Source organism: Myotis myotis, unplaced genomic scaffold (assembly GCF_014108235.1).
Source record: "Myotis myotis isolate mMyoMyo1 unplaced genomic scaffold, mMyoMyo1.p scaffold_m19_p_19, whole genome shotgun sequence".
NCBI lineage: Eukaryota > Metazoa > Chordata > Mammalia > Chiroptera > Vespertilionidae > Myotis > Myotis myotis.
In genome coordinates, this window is record NW_023416323.1 from 11774502 (window position 1) to 11796747 (window position 22246).

Genomic DNA, 22246 nt, shown 5'->3' on the forward strand with positions numbered 1-22246 from the left:
AAGGGTCCCGGGTTTGATTCCGGTCAAGGGCATGTGCCTTGGTTGCGGGCACATCCCCAGTGGGGAGTGTGCGGGAGGCCGCTGATCGATGTTTCTCTCTCATCGATGTTTCTGGCTCTCTGTCCCTCTCCCTTCCTCTCTGTAGAGAATCAATGAAATATATTTAAAAAAAAAAAAAAAAAACACAACACTGAATCTTCATGGTAGAATGAATAATTCTTTCCCTTAAGCCTTCAGTAATGTAGATTGACCTTTGGGGCCATGGACTTGTTTGGTAAACTTCAGTTACCAGACTGCTCCCAATGAGGCTGGAAGATGTTGTCAGGCGTATTTCAGGCTCGAGTACTGCTCCCGGCTCCACCACTGAGAAGACAACTCACATAGGAAAACCACAAATACAAGGCCAGACCTAACGTGTCTCCATAATCTAGGGAAGTAGAGGCAGCTTGGATTTGCTAAGTCTAATTGAGCAAGATCCCTAGAGTCAGACCTGCCTTAATGATAAACACTGATTTTATAAAAAGAGGTTGAAAATTAACAGAAACTACTGAAGAAATTAAATTGTTGAAAAAATGAAAGCCATTGCTGTCAAAACAAACACACTTTTACAGATCAAACTGGCACTTATTGCCATGTAATTCAACTTAGGAAGAACAAAAGAACATACACAAAATAGAAACTGTCAGAATTGTGTCTAAATAGGCAGGTCAAGGTTTTAAAGAATGAAGATAATTTTGAAACACAAATTTCTGATTTTCAGAATTCAAAATAGAAAACGATTTTCAGTGATTAGTTAACCGAAAATTATTCTGAGAGCTGATATTCCAGGATATTTCTTTTTATGCTACATAGTTCTGTAAATTTGAAACTTCTTTCTGGAGGAAAATGAAACTCCTAAAAATCTAAAAGCAAAGTGAACCCCACAAGCTCCCGAGGTTGTGGATGGGGACCCAGCCTGCTTGCAGTTGCCTCCAGCTTGCAGGCTGAAGTCAGTTCATCTGGGAGGGTCATATGACTTTTCTGAAGGCTTTGATTACATGCCGAGCTTACAAATGATACAAGGTATAAGAATTAACCTGAGTGGCAAATAAGAATTATACAAAGTGAGATAATATAATAAACTATCAGTTTGAAATTTAGTTGACTGTGGCAAAAAACTCCCAAAGGCAGAGATAGAGAATGGGTAAACAGCCTCATGGGTTTCTGTTATCTGAAAACTCAAGGCACATCTGTGTGAGGAGAGTACCCTAACAGCCCTCTGGGGTCTAGGCAGATGGGAGTGTTGATCCATTTGGAGCAGGTCTGGCCACATCTACAGGCTGGAGTTAGGCCCAAAATGAATGGTATACTCAAGAAGGACTCTGATGAAGTGGGGAACAATCCAGAGTCCAGAGAAGACTGCAGAATAAAGGAAACTCTGGCCATCTGGAATCTCAAACTCAAGGCTCTAAGTTACAAAAGCTGGCCAAGGATAACGGAAATGGTCTCAATAAAAGGCCAACTGTTTACAATCCAAATTTAAAAAGCACCACTACCATTAAAAACTTTATTTTAGAAAGTACTCATCTATGGCAAACAGTGGAGATCTTTTAACCTTCATATCCATCACAAGTTAATTTTTTAAAAGGAAAGGATTTAGCATTCCTGCAGAAAATACAATGAATAAACCCAACAAGGCAGCAGATACTGTGCAGGCATGTACAACAAGTATGCAGAGGCCATTTATTTGGTCCATAAGTACAGTATAGTTGTATTTGAGTTTTACAAAACATCAAATATAAATAACCTGAAACTGTAACAATACACAAAAATTGGCTTCTTACACAGACATACCAGGCAGTACAAGCTGAAAACTTGAGTAAATTAACATTGTTTTACATCAATATACATAGTGCCAGTTCATATTTAAAAACAAGTTTCAATACAGCACTTGATACTTTTTTTAAATCTGTTTCAGTTAAGAGTATGAAAATGGTTAGATCTAGGCTAAAAATAATTCTTTTTCTAACCAAAAATAAAGGCATAATATTTATAACCAGGTATCAACTTTACTAAACCACAATATTTTAAACTATTAAATGATACCTAAGAATATTTACATTAAAAAGGCAACATGCATTGTGTTGTTTCTTCTCATGACTAGTTATGCAAACGCTTTGTTCAGAGGGTTTTAAAACTATATTCCTACTTTCCATACAGCATTCCACAATGTGTCTGATAGTTCTAGCAAAATGAGTGCTTTCATAGGGAGCAGAATCATCTTCAAGTCACTGGGGTCAACTTTTTCCTTTTGGAACAAAGGACATTGGGTGATCCATGCAGTCAGAGGGTTCTGCTGGAGGCACTGCTGTTCAATCTAATGCTATAATATCATCAAGCTCTCTTGTCTGTTCTGTGCGTGACCTCTTTGTACTGATATTCTCTTTCTCATCCAATTTCCTCTTGCGACTTCTCTCTTCACTGATGTCAGCATTATTTGAAGGACCTTCTTCATCAGAATCAACTATGAGCACATCATCTTGCTCTTGTGCTTATTTCAGAAAAAAGAAAAATGGTTTAAAGTGTGGGAATTACTAGTGGTTCATTAATATATTCATATAAGTGAAAAGCTAACTCTTCTGATATACACCAGACTTAAGAAAGGCTACCCTTCACTTTATACATCACATATTTCTATACTGCCTAAATGTTTTCTGTAACAAGTACCTATTCCTTTTCTAATCAAAACAAAAAATTATAACAGGCATGATATAACTCATATAAATTACTACAGTTCCGTATTTCTATTTCGCCAACAGAAAAGGGAGGGTAAAAATCCTAGTACTGTGGTAGTGGTGGTGGTAAACAACAACAACAACAACAAAAACAACAACATATACACAGCACTTACAATGTGCCAGGAACTGTTCTGAGCACTTTGCAAATAACAACTCATTTAATCATCACAACAACCCTATAAAGAAGATAACATTATTATCCATTTTCCAGAAAAGGAAACTAAGGTACAAAAAGGTTGACCTGCCCAAAGTCAAAAGCAGAGGATGAGGTCAGGATGCGGTTTTGTGCCCCCACCCAACAAATCAAAGGCAGAGTACTATCTTACTCATTGCTCCAGCCTCCCAAAACCTACCCACAGAGGATCAATCAATCCACATTTCAAATTATGATTTTTAAAAACTACCCTAGTCCCTGCCTCAAAGAATGATGGGCCTCTCTATTTTCAGAGAAGAAAGGTCATGAACCCATGACCCACAAATGGGCCAAACTGTAGATAGTCTCAAAGACCATCTTTAAAACTCTCAGAGAACATCAGAACCTAGAACCACACTCCAAAGAACATCAAAGACCCAGGGTCAAAGAAATGAAAAAAGAAGTACAAAAATTGGTACCTTTTTGTTTCCTGACTTAAAGAATGAAGAGGGGTATGTGTAGGGAGGGATAGTAGACAACCAAATCCAGCACAGTCAAGTACAAGCACCAGCACTGAAAACCTAGCATCAGGGCCTCTGATACACTGTTCCCAGTCATACTGGTTCTGAGAAAACTGTGAAATGCTATAATTCTGTACTCAGCAAGCATCTGCTCACTCCAAAGTCAGATGTACTGATCTGTCATCTCTAAATAAAACAGGGATACAAAATCCAAAACTACTACTACTACTAAGAATGGTCTTTATGATCTAGTGCAGTGATGGCGAACCTTTTGAGCTCGGCGTGTCAGCATTTTGAAAAACCCTAACTTAACTCTGGTGCCGTGTCACATATAGAAATTTTTTGATATTTGCAACCATAGTAAAACAAAGACTTATATTCTTGATACTTATTTTATATATTTAAATGCCATTTAACAAAGAAAAATCAACCAAAAAAATGAGTTCGCGTGTCACCTTTGACACGTGTGTCATAGGTTCGCCATCACTGATGTAGTAGAAAACTCACTGACATGTCCAGTTGTAAAAATCCATTAACAAAAAAATAACACAATGTTTCTAAATGGCTTCATGGGTCATACATCAAAACTCCATTAAAATAATCAATGCCAGCCCCTAACCGGTTTGGCTCAGTGGAAAGAGGGTCCTGGGTTCGATTCCAGCAAAGAGCATATACCTAGGTTGCAGGCTTGCTGCGTGTGCGAAAGCAACCAATTGATGTCTCTCTCTCACGTCAATGTTTCTCTCTCTCTCTCTCTCCTCCTGCCCCTCTCTCTAAAAACCAATGGAAAAATATCCTCAGGTGAGGATTAACAACAACAAAATCAATGCCAAACCAAAACATACCTCTAGTAGTCCTATGGATTTCTACTTTATTGTCAATGTTTATGAAATAATCATAATTTGTTTCTATATAGTCTTGCCTGTTGGTTGGGTAAATAACCGTCTGGCTGGGACCATGACTCACCTGTGGATGTCGAAGGCTGAGCTCCATCGTCACTGCCATTGGTTATGCTTTTGGCAGCATCTTCAGCTTGTTTGGGCCCCACTTTTTCTGGGGCATCACCAACAACTTCAAATTCAACATCCTTTCCTAGGTCTTCACTGTAAAAGAACCATACGCTATAAAAATAGACCAGCACTACAACTATTTACAAAAGCAAGGACACACTAGAAGAGATCCTGCTCCTCAGTTTGAAGGATAGGCTATATGCACACCAAATACTTGAATTCTGATTTTCTTTCAAAGAGCTAAAATAAAAAGCAAGGCTATACATAACAGATTTTTGTGACAATTCCGAACTCTCCAACTCAAATTGTAAATACCACTGCATCTTCAAACTGGCACAGGGTGGTTTTGTTTTTTATGTTAAATAACTTTTATTGCTAAAGCAGAAAATTGAGCCTAATACTCTATGGCCCAATGTAACTTGTTGGCATTATTTCTTCAGCTACTATGCAAAAAGATTCTACACTTGACCAACTCTGATCTTGACCAAAGTAATTTGGTGTTTTAGAAGTAGGGTACATGGATTCTATGTTTCCCCCATCTTTACAGGCAGCACCCTACTTTTTGTAATGAGTTCCCAAAAACATGTACACCACTGGCAATCAATTGGTGACTAATTGAGGCTAGAGCTCATTCCTAGCATTATCTTTGCTCAATTGTCTGAGTTTGTGAAACATACTTATTATTAACTAGAGGCCCGGTGCACAAAATTCATGCGGGGGGGTGGGGGGGGGGAGAGGGGTGTGTGTCCCTCAGCCTGGCCTGTACCCGCTCCCAATACGGGACCACTGGCTCCTGACCGCTCTCCTGCCTGCCTGCCTGATCACCCCTAACCCCTCTGCCTGCCTGCCTGATCACCCCCAACTGCTTGCCTGCCTGACTGATGGCCCTTAACCGCCTCTGCCTCAGCTCTCGCCGCCACAGCTTAGTCAGGAAGGACATCCAGAATGATGCCTGGAAGGTCATTTGGCTGTCCGGTCTAATTAGCATATTACTCTTTTATTATTATTATAGATAACTCACATTCAGTCTTTCCTGTCATTTTATGCTTTTTATAAACTAAATACATAAAATACAATGTTCTCCAAACTATACAAGTTGTATATGTTTGTACAGAGATGGTAATACTGGCAAAAACAACTGGACAAAGCTGTTGGTTAGATGGCACTCAAAAGTCCTAAGTTAAGATGCAGTTTAGGGGTATAAATGAGTATGTAAAAAACTGCACCTTAAAAACAGATAAACAAACAAAAAAACCTGCACCTTCTTTTACCAGATAAAATTACCAAAGTGGAGGATTATCTATATTTGTTATATATACAAAAATATTCTATAATGCAAGCACTCTGAATGCTTATTATAAAGGTTGTAAAATCAAATTTAAAAAATATGTGACCCAGGAATCTATACAGGATTAATTTTAATATTCTCTTGTATTGTTACAGATCACAAATAAAATATTTCTTCCATTCTTCTAATGAGTCTTTACAAAGAATAGACATTTTTATTCTAGTTCAATTATCAAAATGAACTCACCTCTGATTATAACTATTCAAACACCTGCATTTCTACCCTCATTTTCAGCAGGCATCATCGACAACAGTTATCCTTAAACATTTTTTGTCTACCCCTTTTATTTCTGAACTAGAAGCCCGGTGCACGAAAATTTGTGCACTGGGGGTGGGGGGGTGGTCCCTCAGCCCAGCCTGCGCCCTCTTGCAGTCCAGGACCCCTTGGGGGATGTCCACCTGCCAGCTTAGGCCCAGTCCCCGTGGAATTGGACATCCTTAGCGCTGTCGAGGAGGCGGGAGAGGCTCGTCAACTGTGATCATGAACCCTGCTTGTGGCTGAACGGAGCTCCCCCTGTGGGAGCGCACTGACCACCAGGGGGCAGCTCCTGCAGTGAGCGTCTGCCCCCTGGTGGTCAGTGCACGTCATAGCGACCAGATCCTGGTCATTCTGCCATTAGGGTCAATTTGCATATTATCCTTTCATTATATAGGATACCCAATTTTTTCTGTCAGTCAAACAAACCTCAAGGAATTTAGGGCCAACTTGAACAAATGTACTGTGCAGTTTCAAATGAATATTAGGGTTTAAGGATAAGAAAACATATTTTCTCCATTTATTTAAGTGCATATATGAAAATAATTTCTTACATTTAAAATATTAATAGTTCTTACCTATGAAGGATGTTGATCAATAAAGTATAGTCCTGAAGAAAGTCATCTGCTTGAAGCCGGCTCCCATTTCTAATTCCAAATTCTGACAACTTCTTGTGATTATTAGCTACGAAAAATTTTAAAGAAATTTAGATACATTAATTATATTTCCATGGAGCAGTCACGTCAATTAAAAAAGGTTAACATCCACCCTAAGCTGAATCGTGCCCCCCAATTCTTATGTTGAAGCACTAACCCAGGACTTCAGAATGTGGCTGTATTTGGAGATAGTGCATTTTAAAGTGATAAAAAGAAGGCTGTTAGGGTAGGCCCTGATCCAATCTAACTGGTATCTTTCTGAGAAGCCATGGAGATAAACCTCAGGAGAAAACAAACCTATTGCCACTTGAAGTCCTCTAGCCCCAGAACTATGAGAAAATAAATTTGTTATTTAAGTCACCCTGTCTGTGTATTTTGATATGGCGGTCCTAGCAAACCAATCCATTAAAATATTAGGCACTTAGGAATTTGTCCTTGAACACTCAACTACTAAAACTACTTCAAAGGCACCAAACAGAAATTCTGAGAACTTTCTCCCATTCAAACCAAATTAATCTGGAATCCTGAGGAGTCAAAGACAACTTTTAGGGCTGTACAAAATATATCCTTTATTGACATGTGTGTGTGTGAGAGAGATCGAGAGAGAGATCAATTTGTTGTTCCACTTATTTTTGCATTCACTGGTTGCGTCTTGTATATGCCTTGATTGAGATTGAACCCACAACCTTGGTGTATTGGCATGATGCTCTAACCAACTAAGCTACCTGGCCAGGGCCAAAATATATTCTATGTTGCAAACAGGTTATCCACAACAAAACTTTTTAGACAATTTTACAATTCAGAAGTATAAGAAAACTTTAAATAAAAACTTGATTTCTCAACATCAACATTTCTCAATGAAGAGCTAGTGGGGCCTCCCCAAAATAAACATTCCAACCTAGTTCTATCTTCCACATGTCTTTTCTGTTTCCTCTGAATATCCCTAGTAGGCAGAATGTGCTTAGCACCCAGTTAGCACTCAACAGACCTTTGCTACATGGAGGTAAATACTCCAATGAAAAACAATCCCTCCAACCACACTTTTGGTGTCACCTATTCTAGAGCCTTTCTGCCTTACTTATGCTTTCTCTCCTGCATGTTCAAATGCTCCTTCTCTCTGACCTGTAAAAACATACAAGTCTCATCTAGAGCCTTTCTGCCTTACTTATGCTTTCTCTCCTGCATGTTCAAATGCTCCCTCTCTCTGACCTGTAAAAGCACGCAAGTCTCATCTATAGCACAGGGAATTAGTCAATAATATTGTAATAACTATTTGGTGTCAGGTGAGTACTAGACTTATGGGGGTGATCACTTTGTAAATTATGTAATTGTCTAACCACCATGTTGTACACCTGAAATTAATATAATATTGTATGTAAACTGCAATAAAAAAATTTTAAAAAAATTTATTCCTCACCTGAGAATACTTATTCCACTGATTTTTAGAGAGAGTGGAATAGAAGGGGAGAGAGAGAGAAACATCAATGTAAGAGAGACACATCGATTGGTTGTCTCCGGAACGCGTCCCAACAGGGTATCAAACTGCAACCCAGGAATCAAACCTGAGAGGCTGACATACTAACCACTGAGACAAACTGAAGAGAGCTAAAAATTCTTTTAACTGAAGTCTTAAGGAAAATAAAACCCTGTTTCCTCATCCTGCTGCCTATATACATTCCCTCCTTACTACACTCAGCCCACTTTATTGAATATTTGTTTGTGAGGGGCACAGACTGTATAGCACCTGCTGATCTATATCCACAGTGCCTGACATATACTGAGTAAACTATATTTTAAGTTCTAGTTGTCATGTTTAACTTTATGTAATTTCTTCCTTTAGTTTTTATTTCTTTCTTTCACTGCTTAAGAGGGAAAATGATTTAGGAAGTATCTCCCTACCTAGACTTTGAAACCCAGAAACTACTGACAGTTTCTAGTTCTCTCACAATTTTTTTTATTATTTTAACTTTCCAATCTACCTGGAATGTCTTCAGAAAACCATAGTTCCCTCCCATCCTTCCATCCCAAGACCTTTCACAAACTCCCCACTTTACAAACTCCTCAAACCCAACATATTCAAAAGGAAAACAGTTACTGTGCATTGTAACCTGGTTATCAGCATCATCTATAAAGCTACAGTCCTGGCAACAGTCCTGTAATAATGCTGTTCTTCTTCACCTGTGCCCTAAATTCTGACCTTGCAAATCTCAAGTCTTGTCATCTGCTTCTATCTTAGTAAAAATCCTTCACTCCCGGCTCCTGCCTCCACTCTCACACCCTTAATTTACCCTCTGCAAATCATACTAGAAGGTAAACATATTATATTACTTCACCTCTTAAACCCTGGTGCAAGTAAGATATTGGGGGTTTGGGGAAGACAAAGACACCTTACATGTAGCCACAGAAAGTCCTACAGTGCACTTCCATGAACCAGCACTGCCACCCCACAGCACCCTAACTTCCAGTGAAACAAAATAACTGGCCATTCTGAAAGTCTTTTCTGTTGTTCTATAAGACATGCCTTTATAGAAGCTGCTCATATGCAGACACTCCCTTCTCTGCCCAGAGGGTTCTTACTTCTTCAAGAACTGGTCCAATAGTCCTTTCTCCTGTGACCTCCCTTTGAACCTCCCTTCACAAAGTTTCAATTCATATACTCTTTTCCACAGTATTTCTTAGACTGTACTAAATCCACTAGTTGATAATCTCTCCTCTTCTTCCAGGCTACAAAGAAATTCAAACCAGAGACTACTGTCGCACTCATCCTTAAATTATGAATACCTATGACTGTGCCTATGATATATAGGACTACACACGTATTTGAGTAAATGTCATCTCACCCTCAGCAGCACACGTATTTTGTGAAGAAGGGCCACATTTAAGCCACTGAGATTCTTGACCAGTTTCTATTTTTAAGGACCTAGCATTTGAAAGGAACTAAAAGAACAGTGTATAGTCATGAACAAATTTTTATTTTTTATTTTTGTGAAGACAGCTGTCAAGAATGGGGCCTAAATATTCAACTAGACTCTTAAAATAGACTACTACCCAGCCAAAACATGGCCTCCAAACGGCCTCCAATTACTCATGACCTAAAAGCCCAAACAATTTGACAAGTAACTACAGCCAAGAAGAATCCCGACACTAAGTTTTAATTTAAAGAAAGCTTAACATCCCCATCAGGATCTGGCAAAGTGTACTGAATAAATAACCAGTGAAGAAACAGGTAAATAAGTAAATTAATATAGAAAAAAACAATGCCCCTAGATTTTCAAAGCAATGGTATACTGACAAAATCTGAAATATAAAGAAATCAACTAAAACGATAACCCAAGAGATTGAGATGCCAAAGTGATGGAAGAGAACTGTTAATTCCAATCAGACTGACTAGTGTAGGCCAAAGGAGGCATAACCAGAACCAATCAGAAAGCTTAAACAGAATCAAATACATTGAACCTTATATAACAAATGCAGTAACAAAAGTTGACAGGCTTCTTGAACATAAAAATAAAGTCTAGCCCTAGCCACTTTGCTCAGTGGATAGATTATCAGCCTGTGGATTGAAGGGACCGAGATTCAATTCCAGTCAAAGGCACAAATTGCGAGGAAAACAATCAATGTGCCTCTCTCATTCCACCGCCCTTCACTCTCTCTAAAAATCAATGAAAACATATCATCGGGTGAAGATTAAAAAAATATATATCTAAAAAGCCAAAATTAGGTACTGATTTGCAGCACTACTTTCTGCTCTATAGTAGGAGCAGGCTATGAAGGGTTCTCCTCTTGGGTCAAACACCTAAAAGCCTTAGATTACCACCTACTCTGATTTAACAGCCAGAACAATTTTCTTATCACCAATTTAGCTCCAGGATCCATGATACAGGCAAGGCAGTTCCTTCAAATTGGACAAGAGCATTGAAGTCAATGTAAATGATGACCATCCATTGGGTTATTGAAAAATAGCACCTGAGACACACTGACAGCATGGAGTTCCCGAAACTTTAACCTGTGATCCTACCAAGGCAATGCCATCTTGGGAGAGCACCTCCTTGAACACATATTGCCTCTTTCAGCTATGACACTGAGTAACAAACATAGCAAATGAACAACCTAATGTGCACTCCTTCATTTAGACATCTCCACTCAAAAGAGCGAAGTGAATAAATGCAATGTATCATACCTTCCGTCTCTCCCTCTTCCGAAGATATTAGGATTGTTCCTTTCCCATCCTCGATTTGGACATCTGGTGCTACCATAGCAAATTTTTCTTTCACAATCTACAGAAGAAAAAAAAATCAAAATATTGATATAAGTAATTAAAGACCATATAATTTAGACCCTTTTTTCCATATAGGGTCTTACTTTCCCCTTCCATTGGAAAGGAGCCAAGTAGTCCTGTAAGATACCTTAGGCTAGCTAGGGCAAGTTGGAAAGCAGTCGGAATTCACCCAATTACTTCATGCCCATGTTCCATCCTCATGTTTGACCACAGATGAAGATCAGATACAACTTGCTCCAAATGGGGGACTGAGAACTCTTTGATTGGCTCTTGGTATTTTGCACCTCCCTGCACTGGCAGATGTTTTACAGATTCAAATTTTCTCATTAACCTGACTCTCAAAGATGGCGTTCCCCTTCCCAAATTCCATTTCGCTTTAAGTTCTAAGATGAATCAAAAGCAGTAATATTCTGTCAAATCTACAAGCTCCTAAACGGGGGAGGAGGGGGGGTGGGGAAACCTCTCTAAAGGTTTATAAAGAGTGGAATTACCTTTAAACTCAAGAATGAGTAGATACAAACTATAATTATTTCCTAAGAAAAAAGGTGAGGCCCTAGCTGGTTTGGCTCAGTGGATAGAATGTCAGCCTGCGGACTGAAGGTCCCAGGTTCAATTCTTGCCAAGGGCACATGCCCAGATTGCGGGCTTGATCCTCAGTGTGGGGCATGCAGGAAGTAGCCGATCAATGATTCTCTCATCACTTGTCTCATCAGATGTCTCTGTCTCTTTCTCCTTCTCCCTTCCTCTCTAAAATCATTTTTTTTTAAAAAAATTTTAAAAACAACATTAAAAGAATTTTTGGAAGGAAGGAAGGAGGGAGGGAGGGAGGGAGGGAGGGAGGGAAGGAGGGAGGAAGGAAGGAAGGAAGGAAGGTAGGTAGGTAGGTAGGTGGGGAAACCATCCTCTGCTGGCCAGTATTACAAGTCCTGCCGTCTTCCTATCCAAAACATAAGATCCAACCAACAAGCTCTTGGAGAAAGGAGATTTCCTTTTAAGCAGCCTTTAGACCATGAAGGTCTATGAGGCATACACACACACACACACACACACACACACACCACGATGGATATAATCAGAGAATAATCTGAAGTGACCCCAAAAGTGGGAAGTGATACCCATTGGGGCCATATTTTATATGTTCCCTAATAAAAACACTAGAGCCTGAGAAGCTCATGGTGGCAAGTCGGAAGCATTCATACCAGGAAGGCAGTGGCTGGGGCAGCAGCGATGGCAGGCACAGAAAGGATTAGGAAGGGCCAGGAAAGGCTGCTCCATCCTTGCACCTGGAGAGCCAGCCAGAGAGCACAATCTAGGTGCAGCACCACGACACTGCCCTGCCCCAGATTTAATTCTGCAATGGGGGGTTTTGCGAGCAGAATTCTGGTGGCTGCTGCAATTCCGGTGCAAATCTTATATTTGGATTAAAAATGGCGGCAGAGTAAGCAGATGCTACACAGACACACTCCTAGGATCAAACTGGAATTACAATTAAAATACACACACAAAAAAATCCTAAATAATCAACTGAAAACTATGTGGAGAGAACCCTGATAACCAAGAATGAAAAGTGGAGACTGCATAGAGACTGACATTTGCTATCCAGGTGGTATGGCCTGGGGGAAGACCAAGTCGACCCACCCTAATGGAAAACACCTTGCCCCATAGAGTAGAGTTTCTGAGGCCCATTAAGAGATTGAGAGCCGAAACCGGTTTGGCTCAGTGGATAGAGCGTCAGCCTGCGGACTGAAAGGTCCCAGGTTCGATTCCGGTCAAGGGCATGTACCTGGGTTGCGGGCACATCCCCAGTAGGAGATGTGCAGGAGGCGGCTGATCGATGTTTCTCTCCCATCAATGTTTCTAACTCTCTATCTCTCTCTCCCTTCCTCTCTGTAAAAAATCAATAAAATATATTAAAAAAAAAAAAAAAAGAGATTGAGAATAACAATTAGCCTCCAGGCAGAAGCAATTGCCCCACCCTGTTGGCAAAACTGTCGCCATACCTGTGGACCATTGCCTGGAGACTACACAACTCTAAGTCCAATCAATCTACAAGCAGAGGTGGTCCCTGGAGGCTTTGAGTCTTTGCCTGATCTAATTAGTCTTAAACAGCGTTTGACAGTGACCTGTACTAGAGCCTGAAAGGCATAGCAGATCTACCTAATACATAGTCACAAACCCAAACAGGCACCCAAAATGTGGAGACAAGAACAACCCCCAAACAAAAGAACAAAAGAATTCTCCAGGAGAAGAGATAAATGAAATGTAGACAAGATATTTATCTGATACAGAGTTCAGAATAATGATGGTAAAGATGCTCAACAGCATGAGAAAAGATATAGTAACTATGAAAACAGAAATAAAGAAAAACATAGCACAAATAAAGAAAACATTGGAAGGAATACATAGCAGATTGGGGAAGCTGAGGATCGAATCAGTGAATTAGAAGACAGTGTACAAAAATTACTCAATCAGAGAACAAACGAGAAAAAACAAGAGGACAGCTTAAGGGAGTTATGGGACAGAGAACGTGTTTGAAGAAATGATGGCAGAAAACTTCCCTAACGTGGTGAAGGAAAAAGTAACACAAAATCAGGAGGCACAGAGAGTCCCAAGCAAGAAGAACCCAAACAGGCACACGCCCAGACACATCATAATTAAAATGCCAAAAATTAAACACAGAGAGAGAATCTTAAAGGCAAAAAGAGAAAAGCAAACTGTTACCTACAAAGGAGCTCCCATAAGACTGTCATCGGATTTCTCATCAGAAATTCTACAGAACAGAAGGGAATGGCATGAAGTACTCAACGTAATGGAAAAGCAAGGATCTGAAACCAAGATTACTATATCCAGCAAGGCTATCATTCAAAATAGATGGTCAAATAAGGAGCTTCCCAGATAAAAGTAAAAAAAAGGTTAAAGGAGTTCATCACCACCAAGCCAGCATTATAAGAAATGCTAAAGGGACTGCTGTAATAAGAACAGAGAAACTGCCGAAACCGGTTTGGCTCAGTGGATGGAGCGTCGGCATGCGGACTGAAGGGTCCCAGGTTCGATTCCGGTCAAGGGCATGTACCTGGGTTGCAGGCACATCCCCAGTAGGAAATGTGCGGGAGGCGGCTGATCAATGTTTCTCTCCCATCGATGTTTCTAACTCTCTATCTCTCTCCCTTCCTCTCTGTAAGAAAATTAATAAAATATATTAAAAAAAAAAAAGAACAGAGAAACTTAGGCATACAGATCTAGCAATAAGAACCTTAAATGTAAATGGATTGAATGCTCCAATCGAGACATAGAATAGCTAAGTGGGTACAAAAACATGACTCAACTATCTACTGTTTACAAGAGACCCACCTCAGAACAAAAGACACACAGAATGAGAAAAAATTTTCCAGGCAAATGGAAAAAAAAAAAGCTGGAGTACCAATACTCATATCTGAAAAAATAGACATCAAAATGAAGGCCATCACAAGAGAGGGTAAAGAACACTACATAATACTAAAGAGATCATTCCAACCAGAAGACATAACCATGGTAAACTTATATACACCCAATATAGGAGCACCTACATATATAAAAAGAAAATTCTAGAGGACTGTAAGGGAGAGATCAACAACAATACAGTCATAGGAAGGGACTTTACACCCCGCTGACCTCAGTGGATAGATCTTCCAGACAAAAACTTAACAAGAAAACAGTGACTCTAAAGGACACATTGGATCAGATGGGCTTAACTGACATTTATAGAACATTTCACCCCACAGCTGCAGAATATGCATTCTTCTCAAGTGCACATGAATCATTCACAAAGATAGACCACATGTCAGGACACAAATCTCTACAAGTTCATACCAAGCATCTTCTCAGATCACAGTGGAATGAAATTGGAAATCAACTACACTAAAAACACCCCAAAACATTCAAACACATGGAGACTTAAATATCATCTTATGAAACTTCATGAATGGGTTACCAATAAGATCAAGAAAGAAATCAAGAACTTCCTGGAAGCAAATGAAAATTAAGACACAACAAACGAAAATCTCTGGGACACAGCAAAAGCAGTCCTGAGAGGGAAGTTCACAGCACTATAGGCCCACCTCAAAAAACAAGAAAAATTAATAATAAACTACTTAACCCTTCAGTTTACAGAATCAGAAAGAGAACAAGAAGAGCTCAGAGTAAGTAAAAGGAAGGATATAATAAAGATTAGAGCCGAAATAAATGACATAGAGACTAAAAAACAATACAAAACAAATCTATGAAACGAGAACTGGTTCTTTGAAAGGATAAGATGGACCTTTAGCCAGACTCATCAAGAGCCTTAGATGTTTTGGCTCAGTAGATACAGCATCAGCCTGCAAACTGAAGGGTCCAGGGTTTGATTCCGGTCAAGGACATATGCCTGGTTTGCAGGCTTGATTCCCAGTAGGGGTTGTGCAAGAGGCAGCCGATCAATGACTCTCTCTCATCGATGTTTCTCACGCTCTCTTTCTCCTTCTCCCTTCCTCTGAAATCAATAAAAATATATTTAAAAAATGAAAGAAAAGAAACAAGGAGAGGACCCAAATAAATACAATCAGAAGTGAAGAAGTAACCAGTGACACCACAGAAATACAAAAGATTGTAAGAAAATACTATGAATAACCACATGTCAACAAGCTGACAATGGGGATGAAAAGGACAAATTCCTAGAAAAATACAATCTCCCAAAACTAAATCAGAAGAATCAGAAAACCTGAATAGGCCAATAACAACTGAGGAAATAGCAGCAAAAATGAAAAGAACTCCCACTAAACAAAAGCTCAGGTCCGTATGGCTTCACAGGGAAATTTTACCAAACATTCAAAGAAGAACACCTATACTCCTCAAACTATTCCAAAAAATCTAAGAGAAAGGAACACTCCAATCTCTTTTTATGGAGGCCAGCATTATCCTAATTCCAAAACCAAATAAAGACACTACAAAGAAAGAGAATTACAGGCCAATATCATTGGTGAACATAGATAGATGCTAAAGTCCTCAACAAATTATTAGCAAATCACATCCAGCAATATATTACAAAGATCATACACCATAACCAAGTGGTATTTATTCCAGGGATGCAAGGCTGGTACAATGTTTGCAAATCAATAAATGTGATACATCACATAAGCGAATTGAAAGAAAAAAATTGTGGGGCGCGGCTACAGTGTTTTGGACAGGTTCAAGCCTTGGACTAATGAGAGGGCACAGTCCTCTCGTGGCCACGTGCAAGTCCCAGCTGGAGGGCAGAGCCTTCCCAGCACAATTATAGCCAACAGCTATAGTTGTAAGCTTGAACCTATGGTCCGAAGACGTGGCCCCACGTGCCTGAGTGATAGAGTTCAGGTGCATGTAGTTGAGTAGGGTTGAAACCCAACGAGAATGTTATAAACATCTTGATCACGCCCTTACTTTGCCTCATGGCATCTGCTATAAAATAAAGACACGGCTTGTGGGCGCGGGCGCTATCCATCAGAGGAGCAGTGCCCCACCAAGACCCAGCTTTCATTCTCTTGTCTGTCTTTTCTAAGCCTTTCATCGCCCCCACTCAGGGTCACTGAACCAGGCTGAGCTGGCATGAGTATGCCATGGCTGTGCCGGCTCCCCCCAAAAATCTCGTGATCATATCAATAGATGCAGAAAAAGCAATTGACAAAATCCAACACCCATTTTTGATAAAAACTCTCAGCAAAGTGGGAATAGAGGGAGCATATCTCCATATGACTAAGGCCATATGACAAACCTAAAACAAACATCATACTCAATCATGCAAAAACTATAATCATTTCCCCTAAGAACAGGAACAAGACAGGAACGTCTGCTTTCACCACTCTTATTCAACGAAGTCCTAGCCACAATAATCAGACAAGAACAAAAGGCATCGAAATTGGAAAGGAGAAATAAAACTCTCATTATTTGCAGATGATAAGATACTGTACATAGAAAACCCTAAAGACTCCACCAAAAAACTACTAGATTTAATAAATGAATGTGGTCATGCAACAGGATACAAAAATCAACACCCAAAAATCGATGACTTTTTTATATACCAAATAATAAATTCTCAGAAAGAGAAACTAAACAAACAATCTCATTTACCACTACATCAAAAAAATTAAGATACTTAGGAATAAACTTAACCAAGGAGGTAAAAGACTTGTACTTGGAAAACTATGAGATGTTGAAAAAGAGATTAGAAGATATTAACAAGTGGAAGAATATACTGTGTTCATGGATTGGTAGAATCAACATCATTAAAATACTACCCAAGGCAATCTATAGATTCAGTACAATCCTATTAAAATACCAAGAGCATATTTAACAGATCTAGAATAAATACTCCAAAAATTTATATGGAATCAGAAAAGACCCTGAATAGTTGCAGCAATCTTGAGAAAGAAAAACGAAGTTGGAGGAATCACAATACCAGATTTCAAAGCCACCATAATCAAAACAGCCTGGTACTGGCACAAGAACAGGCATGTAGTTCAATGGAACAGAACAGAGATGCCAGAAATCAACACAAGCTATTATGCTCAATTAATATTTGACAAAGGAGGCAAGAGCATACAATGGAGTCAAGACAGTCTCTTCAATTAACGGTAGTGGGAAAATTGGACAGCTACATGCAAAAAAAATGAAACTAGATCAACAATTTATACCATACACAAGAATAAACTAACTCAAATGGATGAAAGACTTAAATGTAAGTCGTGAAACCATAAAAATCCTAGAAGAAACCATAGGCAGCAAAATTTCAGACATCTCTTGTAACAATGTTTACAGATACATCTCCTAGGGGCAAAAGAAACTAAGGAGAAAATAAACAAATGGGACTTCATCAAAATAAAAAGCTTCTGCACAGCAAAAGAAGCCATCAACAACAAAAAGGGAGCCCACTGTATGGGAGAACATATTTGGCAATGATACATCTGATAAAGGGTTAATATCCAAAATATATTAGGAACTCATGCATCTTAACAAAAGGAAGACAAAACAATCTAATTAAAAAATAGGCAAAAGACCTAAATAGACACTTTTCCTAAGAGGACATACAGACGGTCAAGAGACATGAAAAAATGCTCAATGTCACTGATCAGAAAAATGCAAATTAAAACAATGAAGTATCTGCCCTGACCAGTTTGGCTCAGTGGCTAGAGCATCGGCCTGTGGACTGAAGAATCCCAGGTTCGATTCCGGTCAAGGGCATGTACCTTGGTTGCGGGCACATCCCCAGTAGGGGGTGTGCAGGAGGCAGCTGATGGATGTTTCTAAAAACAAACAAACAAACAAACAAACAAAAAAAAAAAAACCCAATGAGGTATCATCTCACATCTGTCAGAATGGCTATCATCAACAAATCAATAAATGACAAGTGCTGGCAAGGATGTGGAGTACCCTGATGGTGGGAATGCAGACTAGTGCAGCCATTATGAAAAACAGTATGGAATTTCCTCAAAAAATTAAATATGGAGGAAAACAGTAGGGAGTTTCCTCAAAAAATGAAATATGGAACTGCCATTTGACCTAGTGATCCTACTTCTAGGAATATATCCTAAGAAACATGAAACACCAATCAGAAAGAATGTATAGCCCTGGCTGGTTTGGCTCAGTAGATAGAGCATTGGCCTTCGAACTGAGGGGTCCCAGGTTCGATTCTGGTCAAGGGCACATGCCAGGGTTGAGAGCTTGATCCCTAGTAGGGGGCATGCAGGAGGCAGCTGATCAATGATTCTCTCTCATCATTGATGTTTCTCTCTCTCTTTCTCTCTCTCTTTCTCTCTCTCCCCCCTTCCTTTCTGAAATCAATAAAAATATTTTTTTAAAAAATATATTTTATTGATTTTTTATAGAGAGGAAGGGAGAGAGATAGAGAGTTAGAAATATCGATGAGAGAGAAACACTGATCAGCTGCCTCCTGCACACTCCCCACTGGGGATGTGCCCACAACCAAGGTACATGCCCTTGACCGGAATCGAACCTGGGACCCTTGAGTCCGCAGGCCGATGCTCTATCCACTGAGCCAAACCGGTTAGGGCAATAAAAATATTTTAAAAATTCTTTAAAGAAAGAAGGAATGTATGCACACACATGTTCATCGCAGCGTAATTTACAATAGCTAAGATCTGGAAACAACCCAAGTGCCCATCAGTAGATCAGTGGATAAAAAAGCTGTAGCAGCCCTGGTTAGTTTGGCTCAGTGGATGGCGCATCAGCATGCAGACTGAAGGGACCCGGGTTCGATTCTGGTCAAGGGCACATGCCCGGATTTCGGGCTTGGTCCCCAGTAGCCAATTAATGATTCTCTCATCATTGATGTCTCTCTCTTCCTTTCCCTTCCTCTTTGAAATAAATAAAAATAAAAAATAAAAGCTGTAGCACATTTATACTATGGAATGCTATGCAGCAGTAAAAAAGAATCTCTTACCCTTTGAGAGAGCATGGAGGGACCTGGAGGGTACCATGCTAAGTGAAATGAGTCAGAGTATCACATGATCTCACTCATATGTGGAATCTAATCTATACTAATAAAAGCCTAAGTGCCCCTCATGCGACGCCCCCACGTCACACAAGATGGCTGCCACAAGATGGCCAGCAGGAGAGGGCAGTTGGGGTGATTGGGCCAGCAGGGGAGCGATTAGGGAGCGATCAGGCTGGCAGGCAGGCAAGTGGTTAGGAGCCAGCAGTCCCAGATTTGAGAGGGATGTCCCCCTGAGGGGTCCCAGTTTGGAGAATGTACAGGCTAGGCAGAGGGACTCCCCTCCCATGCACGATTTTCATGCACCGGGCCTCTAGTTAACAAAATGAATTGATGAACTGAGTAGATCCAGAGACATGGAAGCCAGGGGAGGTAGGAGGTAATCAACCAAAGACCTTGTGTGCATATATGCATAACCCATGGACACAGACAATGGGGTGGTGCAGGCCTGGGGCAGGGGTAGCAGGGGCAGGCAGAAGGGGGCCAATGGGGGGGAAAGGGGGACATACGTAATACTTTCAATAATAAAGAATTATAAACAAAAACAATAAAAACTAAATTAGCCAGTTTAGGAGGAACCTAAAATCCAGGCAATAGAACCAAACCACATTTTTAACCCCATTTCTACTCATTCAACGAAAGGTGGTAGGTTTGATTCCCAGTAAGGGCACATATCTAGGTTGTGGGTTCAATGACCAGTCGGGGTGTGTTTGGGAAGCAACCCATCAATGTTTCTATTTCTTTCTCTCCCTCCCCCTTCCTCTAACATTTAGGAAAAATATACCCTCAGGTGATGATTAAAATGAATAAACACACACACATACATAATACATGAATAAATAAAATAAATGCTGCATCTCTACAACAAAACATCACCAGACTCTTTTAGGATACCTCCTGTCAGCCAAAAATACAGAATTTATACACTATCTGGGAAATAGCGAGCAAAGCGTCTCTAGTTTGCCAAGATACTGCGCCACCTCTGCAATACCCATGGTGCATTTTGTAGTCAAATGCAGTTAATTCCTTTCTGGGATGTGAGGCACGTATTCTGGAACAACAGAGAAAAAGCCAGCAGGATCCCAAATGGTAAAGTGATCAAGGATATCAGAGCAACACACTTCAGTAGCCAGAGTCTTTCAGAGTAATTATGAGGCTTTTATTTTGCAAAAGGAAACTTGAGAAGTTTTTTGTTTTGTTTTGTTTTTTAGGAAAAGGAACAAAGTTGTGAAAGAGAACTAACTTCTGCACTTACCTTATCTTGTAACGTGAGAACGGTCACTTTATGGACATTCAGGCGCACAGTCACCTCTGGCTTGCTGGCACATACGTAACAATTAGGGTTGGGAGGATCCAGTGCACAAGGCACAAGGAGCTTCTTCCTTGGGTTTGGTTGTTTATTCAAAAAGATCTTTGGGGGAGAAAAAACACAAGCATAAATCAGAAATTCAAGCCACAGTTTTATACACCATACATATGAAGCTTACTGTCTTTTATTTATGTCACTTAACAATGACAAATATTCCCTTCTGGATGGCAAAAAGGATAAGGAAAAGCATGACCTTAAGAGCCTGATTTCCCAAACTTCTTTTCAAATTAGCTACCATGTAGGGAGAAGTGTGGGTGGAGGTGGAAGAGAGCATAGAGGGAATAAATAGTGATAGAAGAAATAAAATAAATTGGAAAAAAATTAGCTACCATGTAAAAGGCTTATCTTACTGAAAAGAAATTTACTTATATTTAAGACTGTACCCTAACTGGTTTGGCTCAGTGGATAGAGCGTCGGCCTGCAGACTAATTAAGTAAGACTAAGGGCTGAGTCATATTCATTTCTGGTTTCTTTAAATCAGTTTTTGGGTGCCTTGCTAGTAGTTATTCTTATCAATTTTAAGCCAACTTCTCAGCTAATAAGAATGCTTTCACAGATGTATGGAACCAATGTGCTTAGCTTCCTTTTCAAATTTTCTATGACTATAATATTAACACTTACATAATTAAGAGAAAAAATAATGTATTTCTGGCACTATAAGCACCTAGTTACCATTTCTCTATTATCCAAACAAAAAAACAATAAGAACCAAGGCAAATTTAAAAAAAACTACACTGAAATTTAAAAAGGCACCTGGCCAGTGTGGCTCGGTGGTTGAATGTTAACCCATGGACCGAGAGTTTACATGTTGTATTCCCTATCAGGGCACATGCCCACATTGTGGGTTCGAGCCCCAGTAGGGGGCATGCAGGAGGCAGCTGATTGGTGTTTCTCACTCATCCAGGTTTTTATCTCTCTATCCCTCCTTCTTCACTCTCTAAAAATCAATAAAGACATATTAGAAAATAAATTAAAAAGCCCTAACCTCATACTACTACGAAGCTTGGAGAACACTAGCCAGATTCAATACAAAGAAATGTTAGGACAACAATGAAAGCTAATATACAATTTATCATCTTGTGACTAGTAGGTTCTATGGTATTTGCTAAGATTAATTAATTCTAAAGGGGAAAACCCCATAGATTCCCACATAAATTCCTTAAGAGGCGGTAAGTGGTAGGAAACAACCTCCCATAGTAACAGTATTACTGGTACTAGTCATTGTACTAGTGGGCCTGGAAGCAGGGTAGAAAGGGGGGAACAGATTTGTTTAATCTTGAGCTTCACTGGAAAGGTAACTGTGCCTTAGCAAACTGACAGTAATGAAAGTAAGCACTAATACTACTAATACCCAGGCTAACACTACTAACCCATCCTGAAATTCATTATGGACAAATA

General features: G+C 39.7%; 1 protein-coding gene across 2 annotated transcripts in view; it reads right to left on the bottom strand.

Annotated features, from left to right (window-relative positions):
- Window positions 1-1532: 1532 nt before the first annotated feature.
- The window catches only part of UBA2 (ubiquitin like modifier activating enzyme 2), a 45714-nt gene continuing 25000 nt past the window's right edge, over window positions 1533-22246 (bottom strand). For both annotated transcript variants that reach the window (XM_036345433.1, XM_036345432.1), the window contains 5 exons: window positions 20735-20890; window positions 10881-10977; window positions 6623-6728; window positions 4398-4534; window positions 1533-2530 (listed from right to left, as the gene is read on the bottom strand). In XM_036345433.1, the coding sequence (XP_036201326.1) occupies window positions 2352-2530; window positions 4398-4534; window positions 6623-6728; window positions 10881-10977; window positions 20735-20890 (675 nt within the window). In that variant the 3' untranslated portion in view covers window positions 1533-2351. The remainder of the gene's footprint in view (window positions 2531-4397; window positions 4535-6622; window positions 6729-10880; window positions 10978-20734; window positions 20891-22246) is intronic.